Below are 27,815 nucleotides of genomic sequence, written 5' to 3'. Positions count from 1 at the left end.
CCTATATACCTTTCTTCTTGTTGCAACACAACTAAAATTAAAGCTCCTGAATGCAAGCTTATTGAGAGAGGATTAACTGGTAGAGGCAATATTTATTGTCCAAGTAAGAACAAATTTGTTAGAGTGCCATCAATTAAACATTTAATAACTACATCGAGGGGTTCATTTCATTAAATATAAATGCTTGTGTTCGAATAAATATATTGGCTTAAGGCTACTTAACCAAGATAGCTTTGAATATTTTTGGATCTATTAGAGCTCCTGGATTCAGGCATATACGCCTTACGAATAGTAAGTTTGAGAAATCATTTGAAGCACTTATCATAAGTTAATGTTTTCATTCCCATTCGCCTTGACGAAATTGTGATGAACATTGAGGATGAACATGAGGGCCCTTTAGATAACTTACATTCCATACTAATAAAGCATGACTTGTGACACGGTGCATTGTCTTGGTGATGCAACGCTTTCTTTTTCTTTAAATACGGCCATTTTTCGGCGATTTCGTCCTTCAAACAGTCCAATAACGCTATGTAATAGTCGCTGTAGATGGCCCTTCCTTTTTCAAGGTAATCAATGAAAATTATTCCATGCGCATTTCAAAATACAGACGCCATAACCTTGCCAGCCGATTGTTGCGTTTTCCCACGGATGACTGTCGATTGGAGTTCGGAGTGAAATTATGAAGCCATGTTTCATCCATTGTCACTTATCGACGCAAAAACATCACATTGATCAAGCACGCATTGATCATCTTCAAGCACTGTTCCGAATCATCAACTCGTCATTGTTTTTGGTCAAAAGTGAGCTCGCGCGGAATTTTCTCATACCCAAATATTCGTGAATGATATAATGTACACGTTCAGTTGATATCTTTAGAGTGCCTATTTCATTCAATTTCAGTTTACGATCATTCAAAATCATTTTGTGGATTTTTTAAATGTTTTCGTCGGTAACAACCACTTTTGGGCGTCCACTGCGTTCAATATCTTCGGTGCTCATTTCACCACGTCTAAACTTAGCATACTAATCCTAGATGGTTGAATTTCCTGGGACACTGTCCGGAAACTCGGCATCAAGCCAAGTTTTTGCTTAAACTGTATATTTTACCTTCAAAAAGCAATATTTTATTAATAGGCGAAATTTCTATTTATCCGTTTTTTTTTTCACAATAACAGAAGTTGCTTCACTCAAAATGCTTTACAAAGTAATTATCCGACAGCTGTCAAATTTATATCTTTTGAGGGTTAGGGTTAACTAAAAAAGCAAATGAATTTAATTCTAGTAGCTCCATCTATGTGTCAAGCCGGGGACTTTTCAATTAACCTGTTACTTTTGAAGAAAATAGGTAAACATAATTTTAACATAACATAATATAAGGGAATGACACAAAAGTTTGCTTTCAGTTATAAGAAAACAAAAAGACAGAATTTTAATAGATTCCTAATATATTAAATTGATAGCACTAACCAAATATGAAAAAGGGAAAATACTGAAGAAATAATTTTGATTTGTTTAAAGTTCTTTGTTTATGCTGTACCTGGGTGGCAAACTTTATCAAAGAACTAATCAAATGTCATCATCAAACAGCGAAATGTTTGGTTTACAGATAATGTAGATCTAAATTGGAAAATCAAATTATTTCAATAGCAGATATAACCCCATTTGGATGTTGGGCAACACAAAACATATCGAGAGACCCCTATTGAGTTTACTCCCTATTACTCTATGACTATATTTATTCATGGCGTAAAATTTTTCAATTATATTCAATTACTAGTAGTGGTAACACTGTTCCAAGTTTATTTTAAAAATACCATAGAGATAAATTACACCTTTGATTTGTAAGTATAAGTATTGAAATAAATGGCTTTAACTATACGCTGAATACTGAGTACGAGTGATATTCCATTTGCATAAATAGTTAAATTTGCATAATGAACAGTGAGACTAGTACAAAGGAAAGCCTCTCTTATTAACATATATTATTATGCTGTACTGCTGTTACCACTAATAGACATGTTTTAAGTGTCAATTCAACGACTTCCTTAAAACCCTCATTGATCGCGGTGGTAAAACGTTCGGTTCGGTGATTTCTTTTCGTTTTTTTGTGTTGCCACGTCCACGCCAATGGGGAGAGCTGATGCCATCCGTGAGATGAAGCAAATAAAGGCTGTGTCGGGCAACGCAAACACAGCTGATACGCTGGCGAAAGATGGTGGACCAGGGGGGAGAATAGGCACGGCTGGTTAGTCGAGAGCTTCAACGACGCAATCGGAAAAATCAGCCCACTTGTTGCCACGCTGTTTTGGCTCTGTATCAGTGACTGCTGTTGCGAAATTTTACGGCGACTGCTCAGACAAAGGAATAAACATATTTTTTCATTCATTTTGGGTCATAAATTAAGTGATTGAATCGGTGATGGCCAACATAAAGTATAGTATGTGAAACCATTTTTTTCATATTGTAGTAATTTTTAAAATAATAATGTTATGAGTTTTAGCAGTTTAATCTGAAATAATTAAGATAAACTATTATTGGATGGATATGTGATGGATATAGAATATTCATAGAGTGCTGGAACTTGAATGGAACTTAGAATTTCATGTTTGTATGTATCAGTATTATACGGATGGAATAATATCTGGAAATTCTGGATCATAATTCATTGTTAGTTATACAAAACTTTTATCGGTGAAAGTTTCAAAATAGAATACCTAATTTATTTTGTTATTTTTTAATGGCAATAATATTGCTCATTTAATCTTATTTTCAATAAACGGCTTTTAATAGTACAGTAATTTTAAATTTGAATCTGTACAAAGAATTGCCCATCGATCGCCAATAGCATACTTTTTCCCAGGAAACCATACTCTTCCAGGAAATTTACGGAGACCATCTTGAAGAACAGTGTATCTATAGCACGAATCGACCCATTTTTTGTATCTTCATAAGAAGGGAAGCGTATTTAAGAATGAGTGATAGTAAACTAACAATCGAAATATGACGGAGTAACATCCTCATATACTTTAAGAGTATTTTATGGGGTTTGACAATTTTGAGCAATGAACTATTAGTGTCTATATACATAAAATAACTTAATTTTACTAATAAAAAACTATTATTTTATGTAGAAAAATGCCATACCAGCAAATTTAACACTTAGCTTGGTTATTATATGTCGCTGATAAAATACACATTTTTTAAAATTAATTTTTTTAAAATTAATTATCTTCTAAAATAAATCATCTTCCGTTAGATATGCTTAGTAAAATCTTAATTTATAAATTAATTTATTACTACTGTTCTGCAGCTTTTCGTTGATTACGTAACGGTAAGCATTGGTAATTAATCGTTGAACTTTGTTTTGGTTGCGTTGGATTACTACTTGGTTGAATGTTTTAGTGCAACCCCATATTTGCATCCTATAGGTTCAAATTGACTTTATGATTAACTGATAAACCAATCTGTTTGATTTTAGGTCAAGTTGAGAGTATCTTCTCACTAAACAGTGCAGTTGCTTGACTTGGAGTCTAATCTGCAATGCTTTTTGTCTAACATGATGTTTCCAGTTTAATCTACCATCTAGGTGTATATCTTGTCATTTCGCCGCAACGCAAAATTAACATGGACAGATGTGGAGAAAACACAGATAACGTAATATTTCAACTATTAACATGGATGGATTTGGAGGAAATACAGATAAATTAATATTTTAAAAATTTGATTTATGAAATATGCAATATAAAACAAAGTGCATTATGTTTCGGAAACTCTTTCGCCGGTTACTCAATACTATAAAAGGGAAGTACAAGCAGTCAGTCTGTCGCTTTTCAGTCGGTATAAAGCCTTGGGTCACGCTAATCGTTACCTCATGTACGTATGTAAATATTATTGAAATATACGCCGTCAAATATCCGACCGTGTGATTTTGATATTAAGCAGATTAGAGAGATCCGATCGTTATTATAATTGACTGGACACCTCGTAGACCGCATTGTTCTCGATAAGGGGCAGCTATTTGTCTGTCCGACTAATGAATTGTCCAATATCGGCATCAGGCTTGAGCCTGTGCTTGACCACTGTGCGTGATCATTAAATTGGATTTTATTCCATACAAATCACTTATGTTATATAAACATGACTTGAATAGGGCATATTGCCGTAACGATGTTGAAAATGTTAAAAGTCAACATCAAAACGGAATATGTCATTTTTCGTTAGTAAAGTGCTTGGAATATTATGTGTGAAATATTGTTTGATTGATGTATATTGGATTGTATATAAAGAATACAAAAGAAAGAAAGTAGTGTAAAAATATTCAATATTTGAAAAAAAAAATTTGATAATATTATAAAAAATCAGTTTTTAATTGCATCTTATATTAAATATGCTTAGTACACTCTTGACATACAAATTATATTTTTGCAACTGTTGGTAAAACTGTGCTTTAAACAATTTTGTTTAGTTCTACGTTTTCTGTATATATTTGTTACTACATATATTGGGCCATTAATTAATCGATTTAATTGATGATGATTAACGTTGGAAACTATCGACTGTGTAATTATTGACTACCTTTTACTATCGACTGTTTCAGTCAACTACTTTCAGTTGCTATTTTCGGTTCAACCAATTTTACCACTATTTACTAACGAGTGTTTCAGCCGTATACTTTCAGTCACTATATTTCAGATCTGCTACTTTCATTGGCCTGATTTTTAACGTTCTGGCTTTGTCGTCCTAACCGCGACCTTGAGAATAATATAACGATAACGCTAAGTAACGATACGTAAGTAACGATGTTGGAAACATTAAAAGGCGAAATCAAAATGGAATGTGTCGCTTCTTGTTAGTAAAATGTTTGGAATATTAAGTGTGATATATAGTTTGGTTGATGTATATCGGATTGTATACAGGGAAATCAAAGGAAAGAACGTGGTGTAAAAATATTCAATATTCAAAAAAAAAAAGATAATACCATAAAAAATCAGTTTTTTTATTGCATCTTACATGAAATACGCTTAGTAAAATCTTAATATACAAATTGATTTATTACTAGTGTTCGGTTGCACTTGCAGCCATAGACAAGCAAGATGAGTGCGGGATAAATACATCGGTTTAGTTTCCAAATTCAATTAGACTAGTTCAGTATATAAGTTCTTGTGGTTTGGTTCGCCCCAATCTTCTGATTTCTTGTGCTTTGTCCACCAGCTCTATTGCTTCCCCACTTCGGCAATTTAGTAACGTTATATAATATTTTTAGTTTTTTTCTTATTTCATATTATCGTGTAGTTTTTCGTTGGTTATATATCGATCAACATTTATAATTAATTGAAGAACTTTGCTTTGGCAGCGTTGGGCCGCTAGTGTCGATTTTATGTTTCTTTATAACTCCAACTCGACATCCAAAGACGCTTATCATTGACTGATAAATTAATATCATTGAAAACCAGTAGTAATTGTTAATACATATATAATATTTAATTTAAATATATAATGTTTTATATAAATTTTGATTTACCAAATTCACAAGCATTAACGTGAAAAAATCAATTTGGTAATAATATGGAATATTTAAAAATAGTAGAATATCATTAAATATTATACTTTCTTTTCTATAAACTATAGGTTATCTGGATTGCAATTGGGTAACTACCTAACATGGATACTACCTGTATGAGTAAAAATAGGAATAAAGAAACAATGATTGAAAATTTTGGGGCAATTATCCCGACGCTATACGTACATTGTTGTTGGAATATTATAATGAGGTGGTCACTTGCAGTGAGAATATTACAGTAAATCTACAGTAATGTACGAGTAAATAAATATGTTTCAAACCTATGCATCATTTTTAACGTGAATGTGTGTTAATTATACTTTATAAACTAATATAGTTGAGAAATAATTAACTTGTCATTACTAACAGGCGCACTAATTAAAACATTACAACGTTTAAATTAAAAAAAAAAATCCTAGAAAAAATTATAACGTAACAACGGCCAACCAAAGATTTTTGCATTTTAATATGTCGTAGAAATGCTTTCTTCGAACGCGGCCACATAAATCATCAAGGGCTCCGGAATACCGTTCGATTCCTCGCATTTTAAACTGCTTATGAAAAATTCCGCATCAATTAAGTTAATAGTTCTACGAAACAATATCGATACAGTATGATTAATCATAAAAATAACTTCTACACGTCCCGCAAAAAAAGTACGCAACATATTTTTATAAAAACCTTAGGGACAAAATGCGATAAGATCGCGTCCGAGTCGGTGGTTTTTATTAATGAGTAAATTTTTGCAAGTCATGTATTTTGAAGCCGCTCCGTTCCGTGGTCACGCACATTTACTCGACGTTAGCATTTCGTTTTATTTTGTTTGTAGTACTAATACCCGGTTCACTTTTAGTGTACTTGCTGGCTTTATTGCCTTTGAAGAGTGTTCCTGACGATCCACTGTCCACATCTCCCAGTTCCTGCTATGAATGCATTTAAACATCTCGTTATCTTTAGAGTTTTTTTATGGTAAGACAATGATAATTAATTTTGATGCTAATTAATAATTCTTTACATAATTATCGTTTATAATTGAATATAGAAATTATCAGCGTTGCATATCTTAAAGTTACATGAAGTGGCATAATTTATATACGTTTTTTAATGTTTCCAGTTGGCTACGAAGGCCTATTATCGAAGAATAGATAAATATGGAGAAATAAAACACAATGTGTCTTGATGTGACTCATGGTCATAATCAATTTAGAACAAAAAATTAATTGTTGAATAATAAGCTGAACATTATTCATAATCCATGGCATACAAGATATCATTGAATGTTCTTTAAGGAAAAAGTTATTCTATTTTAAAATCATTCAATTAACCAGAATCAACTTTCTTGTCTCGAAAAGAACACGTTTTATTGGAAATTGTACCGCAGTTATTCGAAGCATTCCTCGACATATTTAACACATTCGCTGCTAATAACGCCCTAGCATGTAATCTGAAACTTTCATTAGACGCCAATTACGCTCCAGCGCGTTATATGTGCAGTGGTTTTTCTAAGCCTTGTATTTGTTAGGCGTTAGCCATATGCCCGTACAGTTGCATCAGCATTATCTGAAGACTATAGGTGAGTGAGTTACGTGCTTGGTTTCAATTTTTCCTTTTTGATTCATATGTATTACAGAAGTGCATATGGTGAGAAGAAGCACTTTGAAGGAAATTCTTGCCCGTTTCTTTGGCTTTACCGATATTAATATTATAGTAATGTATAATACTCAATTGAGATGATATGCGACAAATCAAAGAAATTTAGAAGCTCTCTCAGACGGCTCAACTAATAGAATTTTATACCGGACAAAATAACGAGTTCATCATCCTGATTTGGTACTCAATTACATTTTTATATTCTCGCACATTACAAACAAATCACACCCTCAAGAGTTTTCGGAACATTTACCAAAGAAGTTGTTGATGCAACTAACAGTTTCAATTTTCACCATTGATTGATTGATTTTATCATAATATTTATCCAAGCAAAAGCTAATTTTTATAATAACTTCACACTCAGTATACACAATGATATAAAAACTATGAAATTATGATTCTGTGAGATTTTATTTTCGAATATATATTTTTATTAACAGTTCCATCTGTTGGTCAGTAGCTAACTATAGATTAAGCCAATATATTTTTCGCATATTATTCTTTTCCAAAAAGTGCGAATATTATACCAAAATTTATTACATTCCCATATTCACACATTCATTTGTTGAAATAAATTTTTAATTAATTAAATATCTAATGTTTATTATAGACCAATTTATATAAACAATTTTATTTCCGGACATCTTGTCCATATTATCTCACTATTTCTCCAGTTATAATAATTTTTAGAATTGATGTCTGCCAAGGGTTCCTTGAGTCAATAATAATTATCTTACCTGCCTCTGACTGGCTAAAAAATCGCGTTGATTACGTCAATGTAAACCGTATCTTTTAGAACGTGATTCATTTTTATGTAAACTTATACTACAGTCAATTTCCCATCTTTTACTAATATAGTTGTATAAAAATTTCTGTTGTTTACTTTTATCACTTACTATCACATAGTTCGTATATAATTTTACTCTATATATTATTATGATATTATATACTAATTATTTTTTGATGGAAAAGAATGATAAGATTAGAAAGTTTTAAAATAAAATAGAATAATTTTATATATTATCAATTTTACAACAAATGAATCTTTAAATATTTCTCTAATTCTCTTTTCAATAATAAAACTTCATTAAAATTTGATAATATTACCAAAGATTATGTTGTTTTTTTTTAGTTTATTATGCGCATTTACACGCATTTCTATATTAAGTATATGAAAATTAACTCGTCATGTCTGATGGTTATTTTAAATTATTCCCCTTATAATAATCTTGTTTTATATACAATCAGTTCCATCTAATGAAAACTGCAATTCATCAGCTATAATTATCCAATGTTTGAGTGAATCTGGGTTTTTCGCAATATAGTTTTTTTTGTGTTTTGTAATATAAAAATCTCAATTGGTTTACCTGACATGTTGATCTGTTTTGTATATAACGTGACGTTATATATTATTACTAATTAAAATGAATAAAATAAGTTTCGTTCTCATTTAATAAGGATTCATTGATTCATGTTAGATTATCATATATTCAATAATTTAAGTGACACACATTTTAATAACTATTGACTTAAATATCTTAAATTTACTATAATTTGAGGTTAGAGGACAAATGACAATGCGATGTTATTACTTTTTCATTTAATACATTGTTTTATATTGTTTGATTTTTGGAATCTGCTACCTAATCACATTAAGCTCTTTTAGAAACGTGTGTTGATGCTGCTACGACAGAAGTGCAGTTCGGAGGACCAAAGAAGGAAGGAAATCATTGGATTTGCGAAACTAGACGAATACCCAACCTAAACTTTCAAATTATATATTATTCTATATATTTTAAGATTATTGTTATTGTACTAATATTCTATCTAGATTATTCTGTCATGTTCTGTTCAATTTATATGGTAAATAAGATACAGTTCTTTCGTTATGCTGTATCCATTTCTCTGAGTAAAACTTAAAATCATAATACGAGTTAACAATGCCTGGTGTATTTTTTCATACTTATGTACCTGTCATTTTTGTTTATATTTGCCATTCTATATTCTTCTTCTTCATTCTATATTCGGCTTTACACATAACACCAATTTCTAACTTGAATAACATTTTCAATTTGTGTGCATCGTGTTGATGTATTTGCATCAAATTACCAAAATCACTATAATTCACCATAATTTAAAGTCTAGTGATAACACAGTTTTCAGATATCAACAGGATTTCTGTTGAGAGATGTTATCAAATATTAATTTATTATTTTGTCCGTCAGGATGGAATATCTATCCTTGGGCCCACTGTTTTATTTGTTTTACACTACAAATATTCCAACAACAAAATATACAGTACTCGGAATATTAAGGTAAAAGTATCTCTTTCTAAAACTATTGAAAAAGTATAAATAGTAATCTACAAGGTCCACAAATGGACTGATATCTGTCCATGTAAATTTTGCATTGTGGCGAAATGACAAAAACTTAATTATATCATTGAGGGATGTCCTATTATTTAAGTAGAATCAGCGAAAAACTTCGGCATCAAACCAACTGGTAATCCAACACTGCCAAAACAAAGCTTTTGTTTGAAATACCAACATTTACCGATATGTAACCAACGAATAATACCATGATGACCACGAAATCAAAAACATTTACAACACAAGCAATACAGTCAGATTAATTTGCATAATGTGTCAATATTAATGTTAACTTGAATCTAATTTACTTCTAATTGGGGAAATGTAACACATGTATTTGTATCTATGTATATTTCCTTGACTCGTCTGGCTTTTGTATTGATGTAAGCACAACAGAAAATAATAATTAATTTGTAAATTAGGATTTTACTAAGCATATTTAATGTAATATTAAAGTTAACGAAACAAAAACAGAAAAACAAAATGTCGAAGAAAGTAAAGTTCTATTGATTTTAATCACATCAGCCTTTTGGATTTTTTAGTGACTGGATCTACAGCTTAATGTGGCCTCTGAACCAAGGTCTTCGGCATTAAGCCTACCGACTGGCGAGTGACCAATTTTAGAAATTATCCCAGAAGACATCCGGTCTTACCCGGCCTGGTTACTAGCGTGACTAGGATCATTTTCTTTGTCGAATTTTACATTTAATATTGATTATATACTTGATGATAATTGGTTTAACCTTTTAAGTTTATTATATGAATAAACTCACTTCACTATTTGAAAGCTAATAAAATAATGCAGCAACATAATCTCTTGTTACATTTCAGTTAAAAAGGCATTTATAAATATCTTCTATTTTTCATTGATGACGATGATGATATTTTAGCGCATCATTAACCAGTGCAAACACTCTCGGTAACGTCCCCCACGTCCTCCGGACCGGTGCCGAATCGATATCGGATGACTTGGTGAGCGGCACCGGTCCGGTCCCGATCTCCCCGATCCGCAGTTACCCGATATTGGGCAACTTGAAATCGCTTTTTCAAATAAGATTTAATGGATTTGGCTCGAGTTCTGTTTGTTTTGACTGCGACGGTACGGGCCCGCCGTTGCGTTCCGAGCGCCGGGTCGATTTTGATAATTTTTTCTTCAGCTCTTGCTTTACCAGATACCAGTGACGTGTTCTCTAAAGGGTAAACCCATCGATTTATAGTCTATTCAAAGTTATTTTGTACATACGCCATCTAAATCAGTGCATTACTATTTAACACATGCAAATTAATAGCTAGTAAAAAAATTAATAAATATAAAAAATTATTAGTTTTTACATATTTAGAATATCAAAAATTTTCAAAAAATCAATAATAATCAATAACAGAAGATAATCTAGATCTTATCTGAAGGTAAGTTACAACTAACCCTGATCTATTGCGCTCGTTCTACTTTCCTACGTACCAACGTTTCTATTAATATTATTTATGGTAAATTGAACTAGTTTTTGGTCGAAAACAAAACCAACAACATTTAAATTGGTATAGGTCGTGTAAGAAAAAAAAAACACCTTCCGCCGACCATTCCATCGAAATCAACAGCGTCCAAGTTTTCGATTTTTCTCCAGCCATACACTATTCGACACCTGATTCGTTCCCAATTAAAATTGAATATTAGACGTTTAACTATCGAGGTGACCATTTAATTAAGACAGTCAATTAATTTATCAAACATTTTTGGTAAGTGATAACAACACCTGTCCGCTCTCGGACAGGTCGTTCTTTTTTTCTGACCTAGAATGGGAACTCGTAGTGTCGAACCTAATGGTTTGTTATTAAGTATACCACTCAATATAGCGACCCAATATTTTTTATTTGATTTTTTCTTACAATAGTTTACTGTAGAAATTAATATTAACGCAATTATTTTGAATGCTTAAAATAAAAAGACCAACTTAAAATGATAATTGTATACCAAATTATTACAGCGGTTAGTTATTGTTTTAAATAATATTTTATGTATCAAAGTTATTTACATTTGATAGTGGTTTTAAAATGTCGATTATTTGTTTTAATTGCTTATTTATAAAAGTATGAATTCCTCCATTTTTAAAAGTAAAAATATTTATATTCCACATTGAAGCGTAATGTTTACTTTTTGTAAATATTATAGATAAAACCGTTAAAAACAACAATTTTCTGTAAAGCCAACTGGTATGGAGATATCGAAAATATTGTTTAGATATTTGATGGCTAAAAGCAATTTATTTATAGATTTTAAGTCAGCTTAGTTCATGAGAAAATAAAACCACTCTAGTAAAATATCTGTAATTTTAGATAATAGTTTATATTAAGCAATATATCTGCTTCTTTAATAGGAAATAAAATTATAAATAATTTTTTAAAAGTCTAGGAACATAGAACATCCAACATTCATAAAAATATTACTTTGGTTCTTATTTCTAACGAAAAAAAAATGCATATTGTAAAATAATGCAACAATAATGCAGTAATAATAGCAAATTTAAACCAAACATTAAAAAATTATAACCAAATTGAAACTTTCAATTGCTGGACTTTTTTAAAGTATATTTTCCTTTTCTCTCCTTGTCTACAGGAGTCTTCTTTTCAACAACTAGGGTTTATCTCGACTGGACGCGCCTACCGACTTAGAAATAATTATAAAAGACAATTTTCTACCATTCCCCAACAATATTCGAAGCTGCAACTACCGCAACAGTAGTATAATCGTCCCTTCACCTTAACCACTGCGCCAACTAAGCGAGATAATACTAATTTGTTTGTTCGTTTAGTTATAAATAAGAAATAAAATACCAAAGCTATCAACATATTTGTATAGATATATTAGTACTAACTATCTTCATGTTTTCTTTATGCAGTTCTTTTTATTTGTTATGTTACGGAACAAAAAATGCTACAGTATGGTACAAAACCCCAGACCTGCTGTGGCCGACGGCAAAAGTGGCGAGAATTTGTGACATATATTCGAAGTCCTGCGGTATTAATACCAACATATTGGTTGAGAAGTAGACACTCCCCTCAAACTCCGGCTGTGTATGATGATATATGATGATGATACGTAAAATCAGAGAAGGAACAACCATTCTAGTCAAAACATTAACCAAGCTGGTTAAATCCAGATGTCTTTTAGGATCAATAATCTCTAAGTTGGTCTTTTTTGGAGTTGGTTGGTTTGGAGCTCACGTTAAGCAGTAGGGCTAATTCAGATAAACTCTAGTTAGTAAACGTAATTATACTTTAAGTAAACTTAAAAATATAATTTAAAAACAGGAAAGTTTTCAGTAATTTTTAAAGGTTATAATCGTTAAAGGTTTTTTTCTAATTTGACAGTCTAATAATTTTCAATATGATAATCGCCAAATACTATGAAATGGTTCTCAAAAAATATACAGCGCGGCATCTATATTATTAATTATTATTGTTGATTATGTGTAACTATAAAGTAACTGTTAACAAACTCATATGGTTTTCATATAATGTTAATCTTGAAATAATACATTTCAGTATTTCATGTCAATTCAACTATCAATTTGTAATTGAAGCTGTTTTGGTCAATATTACTTTAGTTATTTTCTAAATAAAATATTACTAAAACCAAACATGAGTTTTACAGATACTGTACATTAAATAAATTATGGATTATTAACAAGCTTTTCGAAGTCGACTTCATTTAAGCAAGGCTAAAAGTATTTCTTATATTATGTCGCAATAAATTAAACATGGATCCACTGCTACATACAATTATCATCAATTGAGCGGACATCAGTTGGTGACAGTAGGTGAAAGCAATTAAAAGTTATTAAAAACTACAAAAAAGATAAATAGTTTAAAACTAAAATTTTCCTTGGATATCATTTTGAATTTGTTTGTTTTTACCCATATTTCCAGGGTATACCCTGTATGGAATGAAGAAATTGGTGGCTCCAATAGTCTACGGCTGGAAAACTGGGCCACTACAATCCGCCTTTGGGAACGGTACACCCAGAATTGCAAGTTTCTGTTCAAATTTTAGTAAATTATATTAGTACACAGCAACTTCAGTCAGCCTTTGATGGCCAGCCTGAACTGTGATATTGAATGGTTAGCTGCCCTTAAGCACCTTCAATCCATCTTTTGTGAACATACAACTTCAGTTTCAACGATTGTCAATCCAACGTCCAACTTATTTTCTTTTCTTGATATTTACTTTGTTTTCAGTTAGTTGAATGAACAGCCTTGGATTCTTTATGAAATTTTACTCATTGCTCCAGTGATAAAGTGTGAAAGTTTTGAAATAAAAGTAATATGTTGCTTCAAAAACTATTTTAATTCAAGGAAACAAATGGCGGTTTGTTGAACGGCGATAACAAAACGACACCGATGGTTTAAATATATTCTAATATAAACTAAACTCCTATCTCCAGACGTATTGTTCATCACATCGTTCAGTCTTAACAAAAATATACCTTGTTATTCCTTCGAATATACAGTCTTCGTAGTCAGGGCCTTATTAGTTGCCCAATATAATATATATGAAGGACTATATGTAGATAAATAAAGTGGAATTATAAGAAAGTTTCTTAATTTGATATTATCTATTTCTAGTCATTATCATTTCATTGAGCGGCTGTTATAAAATAATAAAGGTATAAAATCGTGGACCTCTTAATAAAGACCTTTACGCCGTTGGAAAGTATACATTAAAAAAATTTATTTATAAAAACGATATATCGGTATCGTCGTAACGTCGCAGTCTAAATTGGTTCAATAAGCAAGAAGCAGTTTTGACAGGTCGAGATAAGGTCTAAGAGCTGCCTTTCTGCCCACGCTCGCTGGGCATCGTCGTTCGCTTTTTCCCAGACAATTTTGTCGCCTGGTAGTGCCTGTAAAGGCTTGTTTGTTGTTTGAAAGCCCGTCCGTCCGAAAGTCAAGCTCAAACACAACGAACCGTCGTAATTTGATACGTCCGAACTGTATTCAAGTTCAAATATACTCCGGATCCGGACCAAAATTGTTTCCCATTCAAATTCTTTTGATTCTCTATTATTAACATCAATATTTATAAGTTCATTTCTATTATAGAATTTAGTTTAAATTATTTAAAATTATGGTAATTAGACCGGCATTAAAACGGAATGAAGACATTAAAATTTGACTGAATGAGATGATTTCAATACATTGTAAATTCCGGAATTATTTGATTCTTATTCGACTTAATATTACAATGAATGATCGGGTTCTAGTATTACTTAATTGACTACCTTTTAGTACTCCCAATTCTGTACTTTTTTTAGTTCTTTTATGTTATAGTATTTGGTTTAAATTATTGTAGTTCATAAAAACTAAAAGCTTGTTAAAACTGAATCAAGATATTCAAAAGTAACTGAATGAGATGATTAAACAGAGTTTAAATTCCGGATTTATTGTTGTTTTTATTACATGTTGAGATTATATGTTCTAATAGGTGAATTGAAACGTCCCCGGCCTGACACATAGATGGAGCTACTAGAATTAAATCCATATGTTTTTTAGTAGCCCTGACCCTCAAAAGATACGTGTATAAATTTGAGTGAGCAATTTTTGTTATTGTGAAAAAAATGGATAAAAAGGAATTTCGCGTGTTTATAAAATATTGTTTTTTGAAAGGAAAAACTACAGTTGAAGCAAAAACTTGGCTTGATGCCGAGTTTCCGGATACTGCCTTAGGAAAATCAATCATCAAGGATTGGTATGCTAAGTTTAGATGTGGTGAAACGACAGTGGACACCCAAAAGAGGTTGTTACCGACGAAAACATTTGAAAAATCCACAAAATGATTTTGAATGGCCGTAAATTGAAATTGATTGAAATAGCAGACACTCTAAAGATATTAACTGATCGTGTACATCATATCATTCACGAATATTTGGGTATGAGAAAGGTGTGTGCAAAGTCGGAGCCGCGCGAGCTTACTTTTGACCAAAAACAAGAACGAGTTGATGATTCGGAGCAGTGTTTGAAGATGATCAAGCGTAATTAACCAGAATTTTTGCGTCGATATATGACAATGGATGAAACATGGCTAAATCATTTCACTCCGAAGTCCAATCGACAGTCATCCGAGTGGAGTGCACACGATGAACCCGCTCCAAAGCGTGGGAAAACGCAACAGTCGGTTGGCAACGTTACGGCGTCTGTATTTTGGGATGCGCATGGAATAATTTTCATTGACTACCTTGAAAAAGGGAAGACCATCAACAGCTACTATTACATAGCGTGATGGGACCGTTTGAATGACGAAACCGCCGAAAAACGGCCGCATTTGAGGAAAAATAAAGTGCTGCTTTTTTTCAAAACAATGCTCTGTGTCACAAGTCAGTGAAAACGATGGCAAAAATCCATTAATTAGGCTTTGAATTGCTTCCTCATGCACCATATTCTTCAGATCTGGCCCCCAGCGACTATTTCCTGTTTTCAGGTATCAAAAGAATGCTCGCTGGGAAAAAATGTTCGTCGAATGAAGAGGTTATCGCCGAAAGTTAAGGTTAAGGTTAAGCCGAAAGTAGGTATTTTGAAGCAAAAGACAAATCGTACTACAAAAATGGTATCGAAAAGTTGCAGGGTCGCTATAATCAGTGTATCGCCCTTGAAGGGAATTATGTTGAATAAAAAAAAAGAATTTTGCCAAAAAAATGTGTTTTACTATGGTAAGCTGGAAACAATTGATCTATTAAACAAACTAATAGAAATAAAGTTTAATCAATGTCAACCAGTATTTTGCTAAATTTCAACGAAAATCGCTAAATTTTCTTAAACGAATATTTATAAGCTCTAATAAATCTGGGATAAGACTTTCAGTATTTCAGATTCCTCATATTATATGGAAGTTAATATTGTTACAATGAAATAGTATCTTTGGCAGCTTTTAAACTGCTTCAATTATATTTGTTGTTTGCTATTGATATTTGAATCAAAATTAACTCATTATCTTCATCTACTAGTCAACTAGTACTTATTTAATTAGAATAATTTTATTTAATAATAATCCCAATTCTATATTTTCTTGTAATAGTATGTCATATGAATCACAACATATGTCTAAGTAACATGTTTAGTTTTCATACATTTATTGTTTTCTATATTGAATAATAGAAAATAGTTATATTGAAATTGTTTCCTATTCAAATGGTTTTTACTCTGTTCATTAATATTAATAATATTAATAATTTATAAGCTTATCGAGTTTATGGTATCTAGTTTAAATTATCGGTACAATTAAATCGGAACTAAAATCACCTGAATGAGATGGTTTCAATAATATTGAAATTCGAGAATTATTTAGTGTTTATTAGATGGCATAGACATATATAAAACAACTTTAAGAATAACATTCATTTGGTTACATTTTATTTAGTTAAATCTTAGAATACAATGATTTGTATTTTATAAAATCATGCCTTTTAGATAAACATTCTGTGCAGAAGTAAGTATCGTATTTCAGTTAAATAAGTAGTGAAAACTGTAAACTTGTAACTGTGTTTAAATTAAAATGTTGATGAAGAATTTAAAACTGCTTGAAAGGTAAAGTAATGTTGAAAATCATAACATTAATCGTAGGATGTTCAGTTTTTAGCAATAAGAAGACTCCTGAAAGTCATGTAATGATACACAAGGACACAAATAAACGTTTTTTGAGTTTGCGTTGTGAGTTTTCAACAACGAATATGATCCTTTGGTTTTTTTACATCGAATTTTATTACTGTTAACATAAATTTGGAAAAATATATTATTATGCAAATGCAAGGCAGCAGTGTATGATTTGTTGAAATAAAATTAAATCATAACAGGGTATGGCTACCGATTATAGCTCATCACGTCTTGAAGGAAAATCGACCAGAATACCCAAAAAACATGACAAAATAATTTTAGTGTAACACTATTTTTAGACGTACACATGGGAAGTTCTCTCTGATTTGTTGACTATTGATTTTATTATCCATACCACAAAACTGTAAAAACAATAATATAGACAAATAATACAGCGGAGAAAATCGTTGGAGATTTGAAGAGAGGTTCTCTAAATCAAAGAGGTGCTGATTGGGTGTTGACTTTCTCCTACCTATGATTTGTTTCTTGTCCTAATGATGAGGAAAAGTACTAGTTGGTGATCAAATATTTTTGCCCAATTTGCAATACATTCGCAACCCAATTTGCAATAAATTAAGTACACTATTGTAATTTATCTTTATTTATATATTATATTAACTACAGTGATCGACAATACACTTAAATTTTAAATTAACTATTTTATTTTTAAATCATTACGAATTAAATCCATCATCTCATATTTGATACTTTGCTGACATATCTTGTTGAGATAATTTGTAAATAATTACTTGCATTTAATATATTTTCCCACTAAAAATTTATAAACAATAATATTGTAATAATATGATAAAACTATTTTCATTAAAAAACGAATTTTTATTCCTCTTCACTAACATATATAAATATCTTTTAGTAACCATTAATCATTCATACCTTTTGCGAATGATAGTTTCATTGATCGTGCCTAGAAGAGATAAGACAACTGAGAACAATGGTGGTCCTTTATTTTTAACTTGAACATCGACTTGCTATCGTGAAAAATATTCATTCATTCAGATTGTCTGAGTATGACTAAAAAGAATGAGAACTTTCACAGATACGAGTTCACGTTTTTAATACAAAGCAATTTTACAATTACTAAGCAAATATTTGAAAAGATGAATCCATATATTTAAACCTTTTTCTCCTGTTATAATATTTTTATAATGTATAGGGAGCTCAGCCCATTTTTACTCAAAAATTTATGACATTATTTAAGATCTAATGCGTTTCGTAAACTTTTGAAAGCACTAACGATAACTTCAACTGGTTTCAATTATGTTAGCACCACAATATTTTTTTAAAAGTAACAGATGTGCGACGGCTTCAAATTTTTATAAATTAAAAAAGTGAAATACAAGTTCTAAATTGGACAATTTTGATATTTTTGAACTAATGGCGTTTTCTGTCCTTGTTAATATTCTGCTATTTACCTTTCGCCTTTCACGGTTTTACTATTATCATTATTTTTTCCAAAATAGTGAAAACTGAATATTTCTGATAGTATTTTTTGTTACTTTTCAATCATTATCTATTTATTTCATTTATTAAGAGCAATAAGAAGATAATGTTTCGATTGAATAGTGAAATATCGATTAACAGAGAGATATTTATCAGAAGCTCAACAGGCATCCTCAAAGAAAATTTTCTTAAATTGCCGTATTTTCATTCGCTCATTTTGATTCACTCCTCAAGATCATCCCTTCAAATAACAGTTTTTGAAATATATATATATATATATATATATATATATATATATATATATATATATATATATATATATATATATATATATGTCATTTTATTCTGCTGATATTATGCTTCAGACTATGCAAGTTACGTTCCGCCAAAACAACAGCGTTATAGTTTTTTAGTGTCCAGATCCGAGTCTAGAAACGTGCATTTGAGGCCCGCATTACTTTTCTTGCTTCATGAAAATTAAAAAGCCGTCGAAAATCCGCGTTTGCTGCTAGATATTTAAATTGGACATGCTTCAAACCTAAGAACTTGTGAAATATGGTTTCAAGAATTTTCGACAATGCGGTGATTTTAACCTTTAAGAGAAAGAACGTTTTGGTAGCCCGAAAAGGTTTGAAGGTGCGGAATTGCAGCAGTTACAGTGCTAGACTCAGCATACACTCAAAATCAATTGGCAGAGAAGTTGAATGTGTGTGACTGAATGAATGAATTTTTGTGACTGATTCCAAACCATGAGAAAAATTCAAAAGATAGAGGATCGGAGCCACACGAATTGAATGATTGGCGAAGAGAAAATCGTCAGTGAAGATCGGCTGCTTCAATAACATGAATCGATGCCATTTCTGCATCAAATAATAACGGATGATAAAAGTGCATTTCTTTCGAAAATCTCAGCAAAGAAAATCATGAAAATCAACTGGCGAAACCGTGCCCTCGACTGCAAGGCTAAATCTCATTGGTCATCATCCTCTGTGTCTGGTGGGGACATTTCAAAGACATTAAACACAGACATTATACGATGATTTTTCAGCATGATATTTCGCCCTCTCATACAGATAAAGAAGTTACTAGAAGTCACTTGGAGATGAAGTTTTATCACACTCGCTGAATTCTCCAGACCTGGTTTTATACGACTGCTATTTTTTAGCATTGATGTGGCACTTGAAGAGCTAATTATTTAGATCAAAGGAGAACATTTTTTTTCACCTATAAATTGCCTGAGAAATGATCAACATGAATCAAATGGCGAATACTTTAATTAAATACATTTTAACTACCTACAATTATTACTGACACGTGTGGTATATTGGATATTAGATGTTTTTAATGATATTGAAAACGTTATTAATTTGTTTTTATTCAATAAGCAAGATCTTGTTATTTGATTGTGATTTGAGAAACCATTTAAGGAAAGGTACTTAATTAACTAGGCTGATTAAGTAAAATTGAAGTGAAAAATTGAACAACGAAACGGGACAAAAACTTCCCGAAGTAGATCATCGAAATGAAAAAAGACATCTCGTGAAAGGGTACCGTTTTTAATTATGCAGTACGAGGAGAAAGTTATTTTTTTGTCGGGCGATGGAGCCGTCGTCTTCCCATAATGAAAGACCGGACAAAAACCGACCCTTTTTTTGAAAAGTGGCCAGATATCCGCGCCGCATCCCCGGGCCGAATATTTTCCTGGCTTTTTATCATTGTTTGGTCTCGCTCGGCTTATATTGTAGGGCCTCGGTGATCAATCCTCACCACTGACAGGCGGACATATTCATATTCGCATATTTTTTCCAGCTTTTATCTACCAAACCAGTAGCATTAGTATTCTATTGTGTTACAAAGGCTGCTCGTTCGCTGTTCGCATATAACAACATACTTAATGGTGTCCGTCCGTATGAATATTAATTCATCTAGTCGTTGTAAAATAGTCTCATTTTTAACACGCGCACATGTATCTCTAACAGTTCTTTCGAGTCACATTTTGTTCTTGAATGGACAGTATTTACGATAACAAATCGATGTTCAAGTAAGTGTAAATTAGGCTTATAAGTATCATTCGAATTTTTTGTCTTGTTATTTGGGCTTGCAGTGTGCAACTTACAAGTGAAACGCCAAGGGCCAATGGCGTCTTCTAATTTCTGAACACGATTGCTTTGGAATGCTATGAAGACATTCCTTAATTGCAAATCGGTATTCTTATGCCCAACGGTGCAACGCGACTACGTTAGCAAAGTCGGAATGAGAATCATCTTATTTTCGAACATTTGCATTTTTTTTTTGATCTACACAAGAAATAAACTCTCGATAAACCGTAACCTTTCGAACTGGCTTCTTGTAAATGGCTTGGAATGGGTGGCTTCCGAAATTTGGAGAGTTTGATTGTTATATTTAGCTGCTCGCGGGGTTTGAGGTGTATATATTTGGACGATTGAAAGCTTAAAATGAAGGCAGCGTTATTTGCATAGATCATGGATTTTACTGTTTCAATTTTAAAGGTATCAGCCATATAGATATTAAAAAGAATCATTCGTTAAATTTGTAATTGATATACGTTCATTTTAATTATGAACATATTTTACATACCCATTGGTTAGTTTTTAAAGGTGTTTCAAATGATTATTATATTTATCACCATCTGACCTCCTTTTTTCCTTTTGTTTTCATTAAAATGAATGTGCTGAAAGCAGTTTGATAAGTTACTGTTATCCTCCATTGTCATCTATTAATAGACTTCTGTGTCATTCAAGTCATTTATTTTGTATTTGATAGCCATTGACAACAGAAAATCTCTCGAATTTTAACAAAAATATGTATTTTCATGTGCTGATAAAGCATTATTTTTTGTACAATAAAGCATCATTGAAACTAATCAAGGGATTCATAAATACTATATAGTCTTTCTACCATTAATTTCAATTGTTAAGAAGTTATTTACTGAGGTCTGTGGTGGTCGTATCAGGACAAGTGACGCCTAACATTCAGAGCTTCCAAAAAAGGTCGCCACGCCAGAAATCGTCAATAAAATCCATGGAGTAATATTGCACGATCGAAGAATGAATGCACGTACGGTGATTGAGGTTGTAGGTATCTGAACTGAGCGAGTACATTAAATTTTACCCGAATGTCTGGAACTTTTGGACATTTTTGGAAGAAAAGAAATATTGTTTAATCAAGACAATGCACGGATGCACACGCGTGTAATCACCATAGTAAACATTCATAAAATGGTCTACCACTTACTTCCCATCCAGCATAATCTTCAAATTTAACTTCCAAATCTGAAGAAGTAGCTGATTTGGATCGAACGAATTCGTCATTACTGAAACAAAGGCTTATTTTGGGCCTTGAAAAAATCTTTTTTTTTGGAAGGAATACAAAAATTGGTGAAATACTAGACTAGATGTATTTTTTTATGATGAAATTACGTTGAAAAAAGAAAGAAATGTGTTGTAGCAATAACACATGTTTTAATAAAAGTATCTTTGTACTTTTTTTAGTATATACAGAATATTTTGGTTTCTATACTTAGCAGAGTAGAGCTTCACTTAATCAACACTAATAAAACATGTAGGCTGGATTATTTGAATATTAGGATTACTGGATTGTACGGAAAAAATTAAGATAAATTAATATGCCATAGTTATATACTAATTTATTAAGGTAAAATAACCAATATATCTTTAAATAGCCTATAACCAAGATCAGAAGATAAATACTTTTACTTTCCTTATAAAATGTCTTTGGCCTTTTATAGAATGACTTGATTTGATAAGCCAATATTACACGGATATTGAAATAATTGAACGGTTGTATATCTGGTTTTATTTCATATTTTACTCTCATATTATCACAATCGTTCCATTTGTTGTAGTTTTTCATATATTTATTTATCTGCCATCATCTGCTCGGCTTCGTCGGTTTAAACTAAGGGTTTAAATATTCTAGGTTCATCTTCGTTCTTTTTTAATAAATATTGTAACCGACCGGCAATATGTCTATCAGGTTTTGCCACCTATATCTCTATTTTAATAGTATATATTCATCATAAGCTATAATATACATGCTGTAACATAATTAATGTGATTGGGTAATTAATTATTTTAAAATTATTTTGTTTTTAAATGATGTTCTGATGCATTAGCTGCAGCAGATAAAGGTGATCAGTTTGGTGATGAAAACATGGTTTGGATCTTACCATCATCCTAGTGACTTCTGTGTAATTATTTAATTTTTTTTATGGGTTACAGTTATTTGTTTTTTCCTATTGATATATTATTATTTAAAAATAATATCCTCTAAATAACTAGACAGATCTGTATAAAAATATTCCCGCTTTTATATACTTTGAGTTTATTATCAATTGATTATACTAATAGTCATATAGGAATTGCATTTTTATTGTTCAAATTTGATATTTTTATCGGAATACGGTTATAATGTTATTTTGTGCTAGTTATAATGTGTTATTTGTATCAGAAAGATGTGGATAAATAAAACAAATTATTTCTATCATAATTTTTTCCATTTCAGTCACCAGGACTAGATTATTTAATTATTTTTTCTTCACCTTGATTCACGAGGAATACTTTGAAAAGCCATTTTTCTCAAAAAATTCTCGCATTTAATCGATTGATAAATGTAAATGGAATTTAAAATTTCAATTAACAAAACACACATTCATGCTGATAATTATATTAAATTTACCACATCGTTCAATAAATTTGATTATACACCAAAAAACTATTCGAGTATAAAAAAATTAATTAACATTTTCCACATTTCCATGCATCTCAACAGGGATAACAAATATAGAAAGAGTTAATTTGTTACTTTAATTAACCTCATGAAAGCAAGAAACATTTACGTGCTTAATTCCAAGTTGTTGAAATTAAAAAAATTGCTTTCATGATCGCGATGACTAATAGATGCCGCCACGTCCGCGCTAGTTATGACCTAAAAAACAATTAGACCACGCTTTTTCGTGACGTTCCCATTGTCACTGTCTCGTTTTTATTTTGAAGTTTTGTACCTATATTTATATTTCTACAGAAAAAAATCTACGCTTTTCAATCGGGATGGATCAAAATCTGGACGAACTCTATCGATGGATCGACGACCATCAGATCACGCGGCAAAAACGACATTTGAGTCGGGACTTTTCCGACGCGGTGCCTCTGGCAGAGATCTTAAAGAAACACTATCCCAAGATGGTCGACCTGCATAATTACAGTCCTAGGAACGCTATAGCTCAGAAAGTCCTTAATTGGGACATTATTAACAAAAAGGTCAGTTCAACTACGTATTTGGTGGTGGTATAAAAACTTAAATTGCTTCGAAGGTATTAAATAAACTGAAAATTAATTTGAGTCACTCGGAACAAGAACAATTAGCGAAAGCGGTACCGGGAGCTATCGAAAGATTGCTTTTTAAGATCAAGACGAAAGTGGAGAAGAAGAACAGCGATCAGCAAAATGGCGATAACACTGAGAGGGTTTACTATTTGGATGGTATATCCAATCAAGAGCATGGAGATGGTGTGGTTCCTATTAAGATTAAGAGTGGAACCAAGACTCTTCAACAAAAAATGGTACCGGCCGAGATATTCGATAAAATGGAGCGAGATATACGGGAGAAAGAAGAATTAAATACTATGCTCAAAGATAAGGTACTTGGGTATATTACTTAGTAAAAATGTATCATTATTTTATATATAGATGGTGCATTTAGAGAAAATGTTATCGATAAAAGACGAGCGTATTAAGGATCTTACTCAACAGTTGCAGGCGTTGATCAGCGGAAATGTCGATACAACTACTTCCCCAAGGACAAGGTTCTTTAATAAAATATTTTAGTGATTTGTGAGACAATTTAATAAAAATATTATGGCCATATATATTAAAGTTTCTTTGGTAAAAACTTTTTGTATATTAACTTTTGATGTTGCCTGCGTTGGTTATATTTCGGAGTTGTTTCAACAACTTTTCACTTCTAATTCAAAATTATTTGTTTTACCAACCAGCAACAAGCTTTATTTGCAGTGTTTGTACAAGAAAGAGTGTTTTATCCCGAAATACAAAATTTTTTTCTAAACATATACGGCAAATAGGATTTATTAAATAAAAGGACCTTACACTGAGCATGTTCGTGAAACTCTTCACGAATGGGATGCCTGATTCGAGGTGTGCTGACGTTCCTCAAAAACCATGGGGCATTGAGTAACGCGCGGACTTTTTTGGATTGGGACACTTGGAGAAGTTTAAGTTGTATCTCAGACACGTACCTGTACTGCACCTGTGTTCCGTAGAGGCAGACTGGACGGACTAGCATTTTATACAGAGTCGCTTTCTGGGGGATTGGCAGTTTGCTTTTTCTGCAGAGAAGTGGGAGGAGTAGACTGTTCACGTTATTGCCTTGGCAGATAGCTTGCTGGATTTTGGCTGACCATTGGGGCCAGGGGATAGGGACTTTATCGTTTTGGAAGCGATAAGCGCGGAACTCCTTGCTGTGGAACAGAATAGCCTGAGTTTTGCTCGGATTTATCTGCAGCCGCCAGAATTTGTACCACGCAATCGCCTGGTTCAGTTGGACTTGTAGACTGTCGCGAATATCGTCGGAACTGTAACCGGTTGTGAAGTTGTGAAGAAAGCTGTTTGTGGAGTGGAAAATCAGTCATGTAAAGCTTGAACAGGGCAGGGGCTAGTGGACATCTTGTGGGACTCCTGCGGAGATCTGTTTTGGAGAAGAGACTGCGTCACCGACCCTTACTTGAAAGGACCTACCGTCCAAGTATAAATCAATCAGCGAGATTAGGTCATTCGATAGACAAAGCTGTTGTTGGCTTTCTTTTTAGAAATGACAGTGACAATCCCATGTTTCCAGTTTTTTGGAAATGCTTTAATCTCAGGATGTAGTTGATGATGTGGGCAAGCTCTGATAGTTACTTGCTAGTGAGGTTTTTCAGATGGTTTACTGTTATACCATCTGGGCCTGGTGCTTTTTTAGAAGAAAGGCGTTTGATAGAGAGCTGAAGGTCTCTGAGATGCTCTTCAAAAGATGCACTGATTGGAAGTATTTCTTTATCACAGAGGGGATAGTGTCGTTTATGATGGACAACGTCTGCTGAGGTGGGCTAAGAGATGGATTGCATTTCATTTGATTAGAACGTCGGGTATCTGTATCGGGGTTTTATAGCTCCAGTTCCATTAGTGGATCGTTGACTGAAGGCGGGACTTAAGTATTTCATCTTGTAGTGTTGGCAATTCCACAATTCTGTAAACATCTTTTGTCCCCTGGGGAATACCATGCTATTTACAAAGACCAACCCAGATTGTTGTTATAGTCAATTGTTCTGACACAGGATGGATGCTCACATATATATTATATGCATCATATATATATATATATCTAAATATATATGATTTTGGTACGAGGATAACTATGACGAGGATGATTTAAACTGTTCTAGTATTTGGTAGTTCAAGTTCAATCAAGAAGCCTTAATTATTACTTAGAAATCGCTTGAGACTACAACATAGCAACATAATATAGTCAATAAAACGAGCTATTTAAATATTGTATTATTAGAATTTATAATTTACACTTTTTTAAATATTATTTGTAATTTGTTTGAAATTATTAAGTTTTGAATGTGTAAATAAATGAAAAAATTAAATAATAATAATTACACGTCTGTTTGCATATTTATTTGGAATTAAAAGTTCATTAATATATATGATAATGTCCCATATAAAATTTTACGTTCTGCCGCAAGACTAAATTTTAAAACTATTTGTATAATTGCTGTTATTTATTGCCTTTGTATGAACAAAGGCAGTAAATAGCAGCATGTAAGCTTTTTATATTCGGACTGACAATATCAGGGATGTATTTCAAATCTTTTATTAAACTAACTACATTACATGTAGTAGTGAAAGTACTTTTGAAATGGTCGAGCTACTGATCATTTTGGTATCACCAATCGAGAATTATTAGTTGCCTAACCACCTAGTTTAAATATTACATATCTGAAAATATTCGATTTATTTTCAATTTATTCATATAAAATACGAGAATATGATTTTAAATTTTTTGAACTGATTATATCTTACATTGTATATCTTTGGGGCAGAATCCTAAATTACTTTATTATAATGTTTGTTTTGTTGTAACTTCATCAATACACAAGTAAGTCGAGTATGTGATAAATACATCAATATATATCTCCGAAATTATTTTGCACGGGCTTTGGATTTTTATTTATCAGACTAGTTACTATATTATTTATTATTTTATTTTTATTCATTTTGGAAACCGATCTTTAAATATATTAAACTTAACCATGTTGAACAAGTTAAATTATACTAGTAAATATTTATTACAAGTTTTAGTAATTCAGATTGATGAACTTAAAAAAAAACTACTTTTATTGCTATGTTTTTTAAAGTCTGCTTTTTACCAGCTAATTGTTTTTCTGCCTAAACTTATTACTTGTCGTGGTTACTTAACCACGTTAAATAATCCTCGGTATTGAGCTTATGACGAATGACTAATTTAGAATCCATCCCAGAAGACTTTTGGGCATTACCAAGCCTAATTATGACTGAAAAGGGGTTCCTTGTTATATTTTACATTTTTACCCATAGAAAATCGCAAATATAAATTTAGAGTAATGCCCCAGTGTCAATCGAACCCGAAACTATCGCAGAAGCAAACCATTTAAAATTGAAAAACGGATATCTCAACGAACAATTAATCTGAAATCTCAATTTTGAGTCCCAATTCTAGTAGGTAATAAATGGCCCCAAAAACTACAAACTTTGCGGTTGTATATCCAATTTCAGAAATTCTTAATTATTGTTCATGATTTAAGTAATGTCTGATTAGATAGTTTAAGGTTAAAAATTTAAATTTGGAGGCATATAAGAAAAATAAGATATTGCAAAGATACTTGAATCATTTCAAAAATATCATAACGTTGTGCTGACATATTTAAGGGTTATATGACAACATGACGTTTAGCAACATAAGCAGATTACAAAATTATGAACTAATTTTTTGTTTATTAAACGTTTTCTTAAATGTTATAAAAACATAGCATTTAAATTGTTCAAGCTATC

The 27,815-nt window shown here is 31.8% G+C and overlaps 2 protein-coding genes across 2 annotated transcripts in view; one reads left to right on the top strand and one right to left on the bottom strand.

The window, feature by feature from the left end:
• Lab (labial) overlaps nt 1-27,815 on the bottom strand; it is a 111,356-nt gene that overhangs the window by 67,678 nt on the left and 15,863 nt on the right. The window lies entirely within an intron of this gene.
• On the top strand, nt 23,775-24,585 carry LOC143200127 (sperm flagellar protein 1). Its single transcript, XM_076410494.1, has 3 exons — nt 23,775-23,984; nt 24,038-24,364; nt 24,414-24,585. The coding sequence occupies exons 1-3, from the start codon at nt 23,775-23,777 to the stop codon at nt 24,549-24,551; spliced, it is 675 nt and encodes a 224-aa protein (XP_076266609.1). The 3' UTR covers nt 24,552-24,585.

The sequence above is a fragment of the Rhynchophorus ferrugineus genome, unplaced genomic scaffold, assembly GCF_030347505.1.
Source record: "Rhynchophorus ferrugineus isolate W39M unplaced genomic scaffold, kcgeb_rfMv2 rfM1, whole genome shotgun sequence".
In the NCBI taxonomy this organism is placed as follows: Eukaryota; Metazoa; Arthropoda; class Insecta; order Coleoptera; family Curculionidae; genus Rhynchophorus; species Rhynchophorus ferrugineus.
Note: the sequence above shows the minus strand (reverse complement) of the source record. Positions and strands in the feature narration are given on the sequence as shown.

Excerpts from the sequence above, each read along its gene's own strand:
- LOC143200127 (XM_076410494.1), top strand. The coding sequence starts at position 23,775 with ATGGATCAAAATCTGGACGAACTCTATCGATGGATCGACGACCATCAG. Across the intron at positions 23,985-24,037 it reads GGGACATTATTAACAAAAAG|GTATTAAATAAACTGAAAAT; the intron begins GTCAGTTCAACT and ends ATTGCTTCGAAG. Across the intron at positions 24,365-24,413 it reads ATACTATGCTCAAAGATAAG|ATGGTGCATTTAGAGAAAAT; the intron begins GTACTTGGGTAT and ends TTTTATATATAG.